At 37.4% G+C, this 15,336-nt stretch overlaps 1 protein-coding gene across 3 annotated transcripts; it reads left to right on the top strand.

Moving 5' to 3' along the window:
* Nucleotides 1-2,800: 2,800 nt before the first annotated feature.
* Nucleotides 2,801-7,697, top strand: LOC112169570 (serine/threonine-protein kinase MPS1). Of its 3 annotated transcripts, XM_024306627.2 has the most exons (7): nt 2,801-3,123; nt 3,518-3,886; nt 4,057-4,569; nt 4,684-5,060; nt 5,900-6,100; nt 6,400-6,561; nt 6,831-7,697. In XM_024306627.2, exons 1-7 carry the CDS (start codon nt 2,997-2,999, stop codon nt 7,395-7,397), a joined length of 2,316 nt encoding a protein of 771 aa, XP_024162395.1. In that variant the 5' UTR covers nt 2,801-2,996; the 3' UTR covers nt 7,398-7,697. The 3 variants fall into 3 exon arrangements, with proteins under 3 accessions (XP_024162395.1, XP_024162394.1, XP_024162393.1); XM_024306626.2 differs by having other exon boundaries at nt 4,126-5,060; XM_024306625.2 differs by having other exon boundaries at nt 4,057-5,060.
* Nucleotides 7,698-15,336: the final 7,639 nt, after the last annotated feature.

Below are 15,336 nucleotides of genomic sequence, written 5' to 3'. Positions count from 1 at the left end.
CCAAGAACCCGTCGAGTCAGAATGTCCTGAAACACATAGAAAGACAGATAGAAGGTCACGATACATGCAAGAGCTAAAATAATTTGACCAACAGACATGAGATTATAAGCTAGTGATGGAACAACTAAGACAGATTCAAGGGTTAATGTATCAAATAAAGCAATAGAACCTTCTCCGGTGACCGGAGTTGGAGTACCATCAGCAGTAGAGACAACATTTTGAGGGGAACGTCTAAGGTTTTTTATAAGACTAGGGTCATTGGTCATATGGTCAGATGCACCTGTATCAATTATCCATGTACTAAAAGTAACCTTACCCTTCATACCTGACCGCACTACATTAGCGGAGGCATTGTCTACGTAAACTTCCTTTGTAGTAGCAACAACGGCCTTGCCCAGATTCTTTCACAGTTTCTTGGTGAAGTCTCACGGATCAGGGTAACCAATCACTTCATAGCACACTCCTTACTATAACCTAATTCCCCACAGATAATGCACGTTTTGTTTGTATATGGATTTGGTTTACCTAGAGGATGGTGTGGAGAAGGTCCTGAGAAGCCTGGAGGAGGACCCTGTTTGAGTTTAGCCGTAACAGAAAATTCGGTAGTTACCGAATGCCCCACAGCCTGTTTCTTTAATTGATTGAGAAATTTCGGATTTTCGCAGGATTGCATTTTCTAGGGTTTCAAGATGGTTATGAATGTTTTGGAAAAAAAAAAAAAATCTTTTTTTCTCTTCTTTTTCAAAAAAAAAGTAGGGTGATGGTGGTTTGAAATTCAGGGATGGTTTGATTTCAACAGTGGTGGTACACAGCGGTTTGTGGTGTTCTTCGGGATTCAGGATTCAAAGGATGCAGCGCAAGTTCAAAGGATTGAACCTGCTCTGATACCAAGTATAAAAAAATACTTCAATTCAGGGTTAATTCGATGATCAATATTCATCCCACAATGAGGGTATATATACAAGTACAAATGAGTAGTCTAACTCTAATAGGAAACAATCTTTCCATAATTCAAGGATTTTCTATAATTATAAGATATCATAATTAAATAAGAATCTTAATTATATACAGATTTACAACGATTCTAGAAAAATTTCCAACCTCAATTTTTCATAGTCTTACATATTTGTTCTCGTCAGATGAGATCACACGTCAAATTTAGTTGTAAGCTGACATACATAACTAGGGATGGCAATAATCCCCATAGGGTAGGGTACCTATCGGGTATTCGACCTTAATGGGGAGAAATTTGGGGGAAATCGGGTAACGGGGATGGGGATCCCCAGTATTCGAATTTTGAAATCGGGTACGGGGTGGGGATGGTATTTTGATCTCCATCCCCATACCCACCCAATAAGAATTATCTATATATATATATATATATATATATATATATATATATATATATATATATACATGGCCCTTCTAGTGAGGGATCCCTTTTTTTGGTCTTTTATAGGGATAGGCATTATACCAACTTTTCGATCATATTTTCACATCTTAACCGTTCAGTTTTTAGTTCCTAATGTATAGATCATTTCTGCAAATTTTCAGCCAATTTGATGATCATTAAGGCATCCAAAACTTCAATTTACCATTATAAACACGAACGGTTCCGGTTCGACAGATTCGGTCCGTTCGTGTAAATTGCAGTTTTGGATGCCTTAACGATCACCAATTTGGCTGAAAATTTGCAGAAGTGATCTATACATTAGGATCTAAAAACTGAACGGTTAATATGTGAAAATATGATCTAAAAGTTGGTCTAATGCCTATCCCTATAAAAGACCAAAAAAAGGGATCCCTTAGTGGAATATTGATATTATTTATAAATATATCTATGTAAACTTCATCTTTTTGTCAATATTTAAATTATGTCAATATATTTTTGATATTATTCAATTCAACTTGTTGGAGTGAATGAGTAAGTTGTTAGGTTACACTAAGTAGTTGATTGTGAAATTTTTTTGTCGAATGCAGACTTTTATTGTTCTTTTTTAAGCGAAACTTATATTTGTTTTTGTTTGATTGAAATAAAGAATTTATTTTATGTTGATGTTTGATTTTAACTTCATACTTTACAATCAATAATTATTTGTGTGAATTTTTATATAATAAATTAGTAATATTGTTAATGGGGATTGGGGCGGGTACGGGGACTTAATCCCCAATGGGGACGGGGACGGGGAATCCCCAGTTTCTTATTACGGGGATTGGGGCGGGTAAGGGGATGGGAAATGAAGTCGGGTATGGGGATGGTAATTTAATCCCCTTATCCTACCCTCCCCATTGCCATCCCTATACATAACCTTGTCCAATCATTCCTCCTCGCTGCTAAGTAGGTACTAATTTGATGCTTTGCATCTATAGCTGAACAACATTATCTTGTTTGTTGGGTTAGTGAAAAATAGATCAATACAAAAAGACGAATATAATAAATAGAATCAACTTATTCAAAACAACCAGAAAAAAGAAGAAGCAGATCATCTAAATGATGGTTACTTGTATGGGAATGATATCCAGACCCACTTTATTAGATACACCATATAAACTCCGATGTTATTCATGATTCAATATCGTTATGACCATTCGTGCATTTTTTTTTTTTTTTTTTTCATTAACTCGATAAACAAGAAACAATTATTCAAAATGGGGATAAATTGGGCCCCGATACCTACATATAGTTGTGGAATGTGTGGGCTAGCCCACAAAACATAATTCTAAGTCCAGTGGGTATTGGCCCAATTAAGGGATAGAAACCAAGAGCGGCAATAGGCCCTGTGTTTCAAAATCGCAGTGTTTCCCTCTAAAGCAGTGTGAGGTGGTTTCAGTGTTCAGGTGCACTCTCTCTCTCTCTCTCTCTCTCTTCATGGAGATTTAAAACCCTAACCACCACAATGCACCCCCGACCTCAATCTCTTCCCGCCATTTCAGTATTCTCCTCGAATACCTTTTTTGCCCTCCTCCCTCCATAGAAATGCCACTTAGATCCGGCCATGGACAGGGACGCCCGGAATTTGATGCGTCCGATCAACTCCGATTTCACTTCGTCGTCGTCGTCTTCCTCTAATTCCGACCTTTTCCGCAGCGTTCAGGCCGCGCTTAAGCGCCACCGCCCTCTAGGTACCTCTCTCTCTTTCACTCTCTCAAGGTTTACCCAGGAATTAGGGTTGTTGAATCTGAATTGAATTTGGGGTTGGATTCGTGATTCGAAATTTAGAGCTTTTCTGGTTAGGGTTCTACTGTGAATATACCTAATATAGTCTAGAACTTGGATTACTTGTGCATTTGTACTTGTTTTTGCTAAAACCCCAAATTCTGATTTGGGGCTTCAAGAAAGTATGATTGTTTGCTAAGGCTGTTATCACAGACTATCTGAATCGGAACATATCTGTTTGTACAAATGATAATGTGAGATACAATAAGACTTAGGGATTACTTTTTAGTTCTTTGGAGTTTGATGGGTGAAATGCGTCCTATATTCCTTAAGTGCTGATTTTCGTGGAATACTCACCAGAGACAAGCATAAGGCCTAAGCGCATGTTGGCTCCCCGAAGAGAAGTAACTAAAGGTTCAGCTTCAAGTGCGGCTGTCGTTGACACAAAGAGTTCGCGAGATGTAGCTACGCAGGGGCAGGATAATACTGCAAAGGAATCAAGTGTGCAGCCACACGACATGCCTACTAGTGCCAAGGAAACTCAGGAAGATGCATGTGTTACGGCAGTTTCCAATTCAAGCAGTATCACCCACACGTTTGATGAGAATTTAGATGTGCCCATAGATCAAACTAAGCCTGACATTGGTGCTTCCTGTCATTTTGAGTCTCAAGGGATTGATGCTCAAAAGAAGGTCCAATTTTCAATTGGAACTGGTGCTTCTTCCCTGGGTAAGATTGCCATTCTTCTTTTGACTATGCTGGTTTTGATTTCTGTGATTCATAGGCAGCTCTGTTTGTGACATTGTCAATTTTTATGATTATTGTTGATGCTGTGTGCAAAATACTATTTTGAATTTGTTGCTATGCTTCGAATATTTTTCCCTTTTATCAAAATGCAGGGGCTGATGATAATATGGCCACTCAATCAGAGACCTTATCATCTCATATGCGTTCACTTGCATTGACAGAAATGGAGTGGGTTTCTATTAGTCAAGCAGAGGCATCAGCTGTCATAAATCATGATTCAAAGCATCAGAATATTCTGAATACAGAAGCGGATATCTGTTTGAAGTCTGATGGTGGGATTTCCTTGTTGGCAAAGAGAACAACTGCCGCTCAAGATCAGTTGCATCAATTCAGGAACTTCTTAAGCCAGCCTATGACTCAATCCTCAGTTGTTGGGCCATCGTGTGCTACTACAACGTCTGTCCATGCTACTTCAGCACCCATGTCAACAACTTATTGTTCTAGTTTGCATAGTGGTTATCACATGCCAGTAGAACCCTTGAAGGATTCTAATGTAAACCCTCAACCATCAAATGCTCCTTTAAGGGGCACCGGTGCAATGTCCAATCCCCAGATAGCTGTTGCAGCCCAACCTTCTACCTCTGCAGTTGATACCCAAAACGAAGGTAAGGAATATGACCTTTCTAAGGAGCAAAAAGGCTGCAAGCTGTCGGAGAGTGAATATCAGGAAAACCCTTCTCTTCCCGATGTGAAGCAAACTGAAGTTGAATCGTATGCAGGTGATGTTGCCAATGCACGATCTCAGGTTACTTTGCCCCCAAATTTATGTTCTGATACAAAGTCAGAGCCTTCAAAATCAGAAAAACAAGAAAAGGCTGCAAGTGGTAAAGTTGTTCCAGCTCCTCGTAAAAAAAATAAAGATTCTGACTTGTTTATTAAAGTAAATGGGAAGCTCTATCAGAGGCTTGGAAAAATAGGTAGTGGAGGCAGCAGTGAGGTCCACAAAGTTATATCATCAGACTGTACAATCTATGCTCTTAAGAAAATCAAGCTGAAAGGGCGTGACTATGCCACTGCTTTTGGTTTTTGTCAGGAAATCGAATATCTGAATAAGTTGAAGGGGAAGAACCACATCATACAGCTTATAGACTATGAGGTACTTAACTTTCAACCTGACACTGTTCATTTAATAACATTTAGATTATTATACATTTACAGCATTGAGATATTGTATACCTTTGCAATTCAAATTTGATATATGAGGACCTAGGATGCTAGTAAAGTGCAGCTGAAATTGCTTTTTAAGATTCAACTGAGAGTTCTGGTGGTGAAATCTTGATCTCAACATGGCCAAAAGTATTGTTAGTCCAAATAATGGGATTCAGAAAAGATTTTGATGTTTTTAAATTTTTTTTACAAGATTACCTCAATGCTTTGAGCAACAGGTGGCCAAATGGTGGTTGGTACTTGAGCAAAATGAATAGCCAAAGAGGGTTGGAAGGAGGTTGAGGTGGCATTGGGGTTGTCCTAGTATGCTTAGGTTGCTGATTTGGTTCTTCAGCAAGCAAAAGAAAGTTTGCTGGAAAAATGACTCCATATTAATGGTGAAAATGATTAGCATTCTTGTGTCTACATTTAATCCAGTGAATTTTGTGGCTTACATTCTTCTTGGAACAAGGTCTTATACATTACCTGTGATATTGATGACCATATTAGGATGTTTTCCTATGTGATGGACGTTAGTAGTGCTTACAGTTGGAAATCCTAGTGATCTTATCTGTAAATCTCAGTACCATATTATAGTTAGCAAGGGATGCAGACTTAATTCGTTTAGGACATATTTTTCCTTTCCCGTTCTATAATTAGTTTGGTCGCTATCAGTTATTGTTTTGCCATATTCTCATATAATTTTCTTATGTTCTAGGTTCATAATTGGTAATGTGCTCTCTAGTTCTACTTTTGAAAATGTATTCTAATACATACTATTATTCTTAGGTGACAGATAAGGCTTTACTGCATGCAGTATTGAGTGGCTCCATAAATAATAAAGATGGCAGAGTCAAGGATGATGGGTATATATACATGGTACTTGAATATGGAGAAATTGATTTGGCTCACATGCTGTCCCAGAAGTGGAAGGAAATGGATGGGTCGAATCAGACCATAGATGAGAACTGGCTACGATTCTACTGGCAGGTTATTGAGCAATAACTTATTCTGGTTCATTTACAATTTTATGCACTACTTTGTGTTTTTAGTTTTAAAAGGATGATTGTCTAAAAGGTTCCACCTTTTGTTTTTATTCTTTTGTTCTAAAGGTTTGATGATTAGGTAGATCTTCTGTTTATTTAGTAACTTTGTTTTATGGCATTCCATTCTTTACTGAAAGGGACCAAAACTAACACATTTAAAGTGGTTGAGTTTCACTTTCTTTCTGGGAATTGAATATATGTGGTGTGGATAATTGACATTTGAATGTGCTTATTTCTTTGCAGCAAATTCTTCTGGCAGTCAGCACCATACATGAAGAGCGAATTGTGCACTCTGACTTGAAGCCAGCTAATTTCCTGCTTGTCAGAGGCTCTCTTAAGCTGATTGATTTTGGGATTGCTAAAGCTATAATGAGTGATACAACCAACATCCAACGGGATTCTCAGGTTAGGCTCCCTTTTCAATGTAAATTAGTATTCTCTGGATCTGCTGTCTGTTCTTGTCTGTTAATAACAGTCAAGAAAAAGGTATTGAGCTTGTTCCCTTTCGAGTGAATGAGCAAATATATATTCTCCATCTAGATGGTTTCTCATTTTATTGTTCCTCAATGTTCTGTTCAAGCGGATTTGACTTTCTGACTAATCATGGTTTGTTGGGGGTCATGGATAGCTACTATATGTGCTTTTGCTTAGCTTTTCTGTAATCTACTCTGCAGGTGGGTACGCTAAGTTACATGTCTCCAGAGGCATTCATGTGCAATGAGACTGATGCAGATGGAAACACTATCAAGTGTGGCCGGCCATCAGACATTTGGTCCCTTGGTTGCATCCTTTATCAGATGGTATACGGGAGGACCCCGTTTGCAGACTACAAGACCTTCTGGGCCAAGTTCAAAGTTATAACAGATCCTAACCATCAAATTTCATATGAACCAGTCCCTAACCCTTGGCTTCTGGACCTCATGAGAAAGTGCCTTGCCTGGGACCGCAATGAAAGATGGAGGATCCCTGAACTACTTCAGCACCCTTTTCTTGTTCCCCCAGTTCCAACCCAGCCATCTTCTCATGATCACAGCTGTAAATTGCTTCGACTTATTGGCCAAAATTGTACCAGTGATTCTGAAGCGTCGAAGCTTGTTTGTCAGCTTAAACAACTGCTTGAAGACCCTTTGCCATCCACAACGTCTCAGTTATTAACATCGCGTGACCAACAATGTACATTGCTCTGCCAAGTGTCAAAAGTTTGCCTTCAGCTCCAGGAACACTTTCAGAGAGACAAATAGGTGATGGTCCAAGCCTATGATCAGTCTTATTTTTGGTGGTCAAGATGTGTGCTCTGTTTAGCTGCTTTAGGGTTAGGGAATTCATGCCTGGTTGGTTACATATCATTGTTTCTATCTTTTGTAATGATATGTAATCCCGCTGTGTTATATTGTTTTAGTTAAATAGAATAGAAGACGGGGATTGTTGTGTCATGTGTTTTGTCCCCGTAAATCATTCGGAAAAATCAAACTGTATGCAGCACAATCTGCGGAAGATTTTGTAAACAAATATGAAATGTGTAATGAGTACTAAACTAGCTATTGTTCTAATGATATTTTTTTTTTATCGATTTGTTACATCAGGTCTAAAGTTTGATATCAAAAGAAAACTAACGAATGCAAGGTCAGTGCCTCAGTGGTTACACTCCTAATGATCAAAATCTCATTGCTTAATTTGTTGTTTTAATTTCACTTTTTGTTTATCTAATTTCTATATTTAATTATTTAATATGGAAGAAGATGAGCTTTGGGCAAAATCAATATTAAAACCGGAGTTTAACGGCAAAGCGTATGGTGAACAGAAATATATTAGTACGAGAAAATAAAAGACTATTAATTGTCATTCAAGGATAATGCATATCTCATGATTAGCATTTACAACAGTATCTCAAAGACAAGTAACATCCCATTGCAAAAGAAGAACTGTACTACATCATCTAAATCCTCCTCATAATTGTTGAAACCTGCAAGTCACAAGGCCATATGAGGCCACAAAACACAAGAAAATAACAACACCTGCAGAAAGTAATCTTCAATAAAATTGAGACTGGATGATGCTCATTGCTATGTTAAAACCCGCACAACATTATTTCAAAAAAAAGAAGAAGCAAATAATAGTGCTTAAACCCGTGGGATGCTGCGGGTTTTTTTTTGTTGTTTTTTTCCCCTCCATGAAAGCCTGTAAGAGAAGACAAAGGACAGAGAAGCTACAGATCCAATATACTCTAAAGAACCTGCAAACCCAAAAGTAAAAAGAAGATATGTTACAAATAAACCACATACAGACGCATAGCATTTATGTTTTTTAAGTCAGCAATATAAAGTAAAACATTCAGTTTGGAGCATAAAGTTTATGCACTGCATTGGTACAATGAGATTTCTTAAAAGATATTATTTCACACGCCTTATCCTACTAATTTATATGGTATGGTGCTATCAAAGAACATAACTTCATGAAATTGTCAATGCCATCGAGCATAATAAAGTACAAACACCCAATAGGTAATTCTTCATTGGCTTGAAAATAAAAGATGCTTCTTGGTTCTACTTTCATAAACAATTCTAGACGCAAACCATTTTGGATAATTATAAACTGACTTTGGAACAAATAAGTAAAGTAAACTTTTGACACCCAAATTTCTGTTATGAACACCCAAATAACACAGACACGTAGAGGGAAGAAGACAGAGGTTTAGCTCTTAGTTAGACACAGATAAGTGCCAAAATGATTTCAGAAGATTAAAAGAATCGAAAAGGATATAGTAGAAAGTACTGAAGCTGAAAAATGAGGCAGAAAATTGTTTGAGTCTGCAGGGTAAATAGGAGAGTTGCCTCTTCAGATTTTGGTTTGGCATTGGTTTGAAAAGCAGTACATATACATACAGACACAAAACTCTATATATGGGAGAGTTTGAGTATGGTAAACAGTATGAAACCGCTATAAATACCTTAAATTTGTTATTAATGGAGACAACAGATTACACAGATGTATTCATACTGTTTGCGCACGGTAAGTAGAAGAGTTCCCTTTTCAAATTTTGGTTTGGCATTAGTTTGAAAAGCAGTACATATACATACAGACACATTATTTCTAAATTACGAAATGATAGTATGTGCTGCTGGTTGTATTCAATATATGATGCATTTGCAGGTCAAATGGCTCATAGACATACCATGGAAATGAAAACAAATATGCATTAGGCATTTCTTTAATTTCAGGCCACAAATTTAACCAAAATATCACCAAGGTTTTGCGCCAATTACCAGAAGACACCATATGAAGGGCTATCTTTGGTAATAACTGTTGGAAACAGATTCCTACCATACAGCCAAAAACTTAAATAATCTTGATTACTTTTGTATTCATTATTTCACCCAAAAGCAATCAACCATTTATATGTTAGATATTATCTATCATTCTAATGATACTCCAGCAGCCTAAGTTATGTTGAAGCTACTCCATTTCCAGGAATGCCTTCATACTATGGACAAAGGAAAATAAAATTCAATCCATACACAATAGGCATTATGTAAAATCACTATTTCCCACCTAGAAACCTTATCAGAGGTATCTGCAGCTATAGGTTTGTATAAAATCATTTGTATATTGAACACGTATCATTGCGACATAGATAAATACTCAACATAATCAGAAAGTTCAATCAAATTGTTAAACTCTTTCTCAGACTTGCATATAGAAACCAAAACATTTATCCTAAAGATTTGTTTAACAGATGAGAAAAAAGTTATCATTATTATTTTTTTCATAATTAGAAGCTATAGGAATCACTACAAACCTAATTCCTGGATATCCGATCCACTTTATCAAGAACAAATTTATAAATCCCATACCAATATAACCTTCGACTCAATCTTTGGACATTGTTATCTCCATCAATCCAGCATGTTTTAGTTCAATAAGAGAGTTCAAATGGAAGAATAAGAGACTATCAATCACCTGCTTAGTTCCAGATCACCTTGTTTGCGTTTTCAGACCCTTCCCCTTCACTGACAAGAACAAAGTCTGATCGGACAAATATTTCCTATGTTTTTAGTGCATTTATCTCTACATTTTACTTAGTTATTCTCTTAACATTATCATTTCTAACTTAGTTTTGTGTTTTTAGGTAGTTTTGAGTCTAAAATGAAGGCAAGGAGGAAATGAGGCGGAAAAATGATCAGAAATGGAGAAATGAAGTTTTCCCAGTTCTACTAGGAAAAGGAATCCCAGTTGAAGTAGGAATCCTGAGTCAACTAGAAGTCAAGCTCGTGGAAATGATGACAGAAATGACAAATGACAGAATCTCAGTTGGACTAGGAAACCTGTTGGCATAAGGAGTCCTGATGATACGAGGATACCGGGGTAGACTAGGAGAGCCCAAGAACATTCATGAAGCTTCTAGATGATGTAATGGACGACATATGCAAGGCATATGGCGGCAAAGCAATCAAGATTAGACAAGGAATCCTAATTGGACGCAAGATACGCATCAAAGTCAAATCATATTCAAATTAGGAAATCTGCCTGCAGATCAGTCAACTTCGACAGAGTCCTGAGAGCATCTTAGAATGAACCAGATGATGATCCTTATATGGTTGGAAATCTACGGATATCTAGTTTCCAGAAATTTTTACAGTTCGTCAATATCATTTTTCTAGAAGAAGTTATGGCCAATTTAGTATAGGGAGGTTCAGACAAAAAAAAGTATAGGGAGGTCAAGCTGCACGCGAATCAGACTTTTGACCGGAATTTCGGTTTTGAAGCCCAAATCACATCGAGAAGCCCATGGCCGAATTTATGCTTCATATTTAAGATAATATTGCATGTGGGACGTCCTAGAGGCTTCCAAAAGTGTTTGACATCATCCTTGGAGAGTTTTAAGGGATTACAACATGCAGAAAGGATGGAAACAAGTCCAGATACGTTGCTTGTTGCTCACACCGCTATTTGGCCTAATTTAAGGGGTTTAAAAGAAGGATCTAGAAGGCTTGGAGAATAAGTTTGCTGACCCCTATATATAGATGCATCCTTGGGACGTTTTATTCATCATCAAACCCAGAATCAAATTCATAACTCCTCCCCTTTACTCTCTAAATTTCGTCCCCTCTCTATTGTTCAAGCATTGAAGCCATGAAGCATCTCCATCTCCTTGCCGTAGTCATCATCAACATCCTCCATCCTTTTGAAGATCATCTTGCGTCCTTGAAGTTCTTCAAAAGTGTAACCATGTCATTCTATCTTTTGTTTTTGGTTTCTTTGTTTTGTAACGTCAAAAACAGTTTCACTAGCGTTCTAGGTTTTTGTTATAAATGGATGTTTCGAATATTTGTGAGAATAAAGTTTATGTATTGATGTTTAGTTTCCAATAATCATGAAGCATGAAAACGTTTTAGGTTTCTAGAATTCATAAATTGCAATTTTAATATGTGATGATATAAGTTCATTGATTTTGTGCTTCAATCCCACCTTTTATGTGTTTTGTGTTCTTTGGTTGCAAACTTAGAATATTGAGCATGTAATTGAATCCAAATTAAGATTGCTAGCGTTCTAGGTCTTAATTGCTAAGTGGAAAACCTATAATTTCTTAGGTAAATCAATGAAGAGTCTTGCATGCTTGTATGGCGTTCCAACTTGTGTTCTTGGCTTAAATCAATCAAACTTTCTTAGTGTTTAATGCGTTAAATATGTTTTGTTATTTAGTAGCGTCCTATGACTAGCATTGCATGTTTAATAGGGTTAACTATGGTGCGTTCATCTAGTTAATTTAATTAAGGGAAGTAATAAGAACTTTGTATGCGTTCATCTCTGTTCTTGATTTATTTCTTCATTCACATATTTTGATCCATGGTTTATGGTTAGATTGCCTCTTTTCGTGTTAATGATTGTTAACTATATCTCTACATCTTATCCGTCCATATTTTCCTTGATTCATGGTTGATCGATCACATGTATTATATAATTAGATTAGAATACAAACTTTTATAAATTCCCCCTATCTTGTAATTTTGTATGGATACTTTGTTTTATTTTTGTTTTATACTTTGTGGATAAAACTAATTTGTTTAATGTTTTTGACAAGAAGTATACCCCAATCCCCGGCTTAGAACGATACCCTACTTATTCTATACTACTATTTGCAGGGTTTAAATTGGCACTCTCTTTGAGCATATCAAAGTCGAACATGTGAGACTTAAATAAGCAAAATTCAAATAAAATAGTTAAAAAGAACGTTGAAATAGACAATTACAAAATTTGCCTGCTTGAATATTTCCTCTTTATAGGAAGGACTTGTTGCTGCCTTGCAAAAGTCACCGAATCAACAAGGAGACCAAGGTTGGCTGCACAGATAGCTGCCCTAAAATGGCGGGCGAACCAGGAATTCTAACCACTTTTCCAATGTTTGTCTCAAAATTATACCAGAAAAGGAAACCCTTGGTCAAATTAGAGTCGTTATGCAAAAGAACCCTTTCACCAATCTTTGATAAGACCAAAGTTGTGCAATACTCAAACGCTTTTTTCACAACCTTCCACTCAACAGTATAGAAATGAACCCAAGATTCAGCCACTCCATATTCCTTCATTTTCCAGACTTCATTACTGGTTTTGAAATGATTAAGACAAATGCAGAGACTACCTCCCAACACCTCCAAACCAATTCCGCCTTCGACATCAGCAAACGGGGTGGAAAACTCATTGAAAGTTTCTTTTGAGAGATCAAGAGCAATAACTCTTACACTTTGGGAATGTGAATTATCTGTCACGAGCCAATGTATAGCACCATTTAGAGGAACGGCAGGTGCATAAAAATGAGATGAATTCCCTGTGTAAGGGAAGCTTTGAATCTTCTTCCATAAGTTGGATTCAGACTGTAAAGCTTCACTTCCGAACCCCTTTCACCATTTACAACTTCCACAATTCTAACAATTTTGTAGTCACTACTGGATTGATCATATCCAAAACCATACATCGTATGTGTCCTTTGAGTCCCAGCCGGCAACTCAATGGGTGCAAAGGGAATTCTTTTGAATTTCTGAATCGTCGGATTCCAAATTGCCAGGTCTAGATCGTGATATCGATTGTGCAGGAGCAGCAAACCATTACAGCAGCCCACAAATTCTGTCACTCTCTCAGGGTGTGCCAAGGGTTGCACAATCTTGCGAGCACTGCTGAATTTGTCCCTCGAATAGAGATACACAAGTGAGAGAACTCTCAGGAGAGAGATGGCAAAATGGCCCAAGTGAGCAAAATTTGTCCTCTACTTTTCCTTTCTTCCATATTCTTAAAGTAAACCAGCAAAACAACCCAGAAAAGATGTGATAATGGAGAATGACTAGTAAAAGGGAGAACCAACAATTAATGATAACCATGATTTTTTTTCTTTAAAGATAATGATAACCGTGGTTAACTTCTATGTTCTATAGAACATGTCATATTTTAATAAGATGGTGATATCACCACAAAACTAATTGTGGTGAGCAAATTTGAATCCTCTTTGTTACTTCCTATAATGTTCCTTCATATATAACACTTGTTACTTTGAGTACAAAGGAATATCTTTGCAAGGCAAAAACATTCTCTCACCGACCAATTTGAATATATATGCCTCCTCGTACTCCTCCGATGATTTTGTCATGATTTAATACCTCTTCTTAAGAGGCGCGCCTTGAGGCTGAAAAGGCGCAAGGTGCATGAGAAAATGAGTGTGTTTTGTTGGCGAGGCGGCGAAGGAACGAAAAACAAGTCCAAAGGCGTTCAACGTGGACGCTCAAATTTTTTTTTTTATAACACCAAAACGACGTCGTTTTGGTGTTTTGAGAATTAAAACTCCTTTAGGTCTCAAGCTGAAGTCATTTTCGACTTCCTTCAGCCTCCTCCATCAAAACTCCGACTCCTTCACTTCTAAATCTCAATTCCCAAGCAGCAAATTTGATAAAATGATCAAGCGCCCATTGGTTTTCTCAAGAATTTCGCTCTAAAGGAGGTTGTTTGCAGAATTAGAACAAGAAATTTTCTTCCTTTTAGACAGAAACCATAGTTATAATGGCTCATCCTCTTGCATCACAATCATTTAGTAATTGTTGGTTTCTTGGGACCTCTTCAAATGATTCTTGTAGAACTATTCACTGCGAATTAAAGCATTCCAGGACTTCAAAATACAGACACATCTGATCATTTCTTTCAGAGAGAGCCGTAGAAGAATGTCTTCGACAATCCCAGACGGCAAGCTGTTAATCGTTGAAGGAATTGGAACGGCGGCCATTTCTTCTAAACCCTAGTAAAACTTCCCCAAAAACCCTAAACCACCAAGAGAGGATTGCAATTGCAGCACTATCTCCTCTTCCACTGTTCCGCCCAAATGCTCGAGAGTCGAGACTTCTCGACAAGTAATTCGCATTGGGCTTATTATTATGACGTCATTTCGGAATAAAGGACATTGAGACCGGGTCGTTTTACATGGTGGCCCGATGAGATATTTTGAGACTAGGATAAAAGTTTAGATTTTAAATTTTTAATAAGGGCTGGGCACGGGCCGGACCCAATATAGATTTTGCTAGGTTCGGGATCGGACTCAAAAGAAAAGGGGGTCGGCCCTAAAACAAGTGTATGTCCTAACAGGGATCGGATAAGGATCATCCAGTAGAATTTCGGGCCCAAAATCCGAATATGCAATAACACAACAAGATGATGAGAGAAGAAAACTCAGATGAGAAATTGATGATGACAAGAACTGATGGAACTTTATGCAAGTAAAAACATAACCTATGCGAGGAAAGGTAGTTGGAGAGATCCCGGAGAAGAAAAAAATGAGACACTGACCGTTGATGTAATAAAAAAGTAGATCTCCCAAACCGTTGATTAGAAAGTCCTCAACGAATCCTCATTAAAGTTGTTCTCATTAGAAGGGCTCCCTAAGTCTACATACTTCTAATTACACCACCAACATAATTGTTGTCAGGACAATTTTGCCTGCCACTATTGGAAGTTGGAACAATATCCTAGCATGATTAAGTTTCTACTCTGCTCACTCCATCATTTGATACAACATGGAAACAAAGTCTTACCTGTTTAAATTAGTGGTTAGAAAGTTTTATAAGGCTCATCTTAAGAGCTCCCTAAAAACCAACAGTTACCACACACTTGTAATCTACTCTCTCTCTTCTTCCACTGTTCCGCCGCAAA

The sequence above is a fragment of the Rosa chinensis genome, chromosome 6 (genome assembly GCF_002994745.2).
Source record: "Rosa chinensis cultivar Old Blush chromosome 6, RchiOBHm-V2, whole genome shotgun sequence".
Lineage (NCBI taxonomy): Eukaryota > Viridiplantae > Streptophyta > Magnoliopsida > Rosales > Rosaceae > Rosa > Rosa chinensis.
The sequence above is the reverse complement of the archived record's forward strand: the minus strand, read 5'-3'. Positions and strand labels throughout refer to the sequence as shown.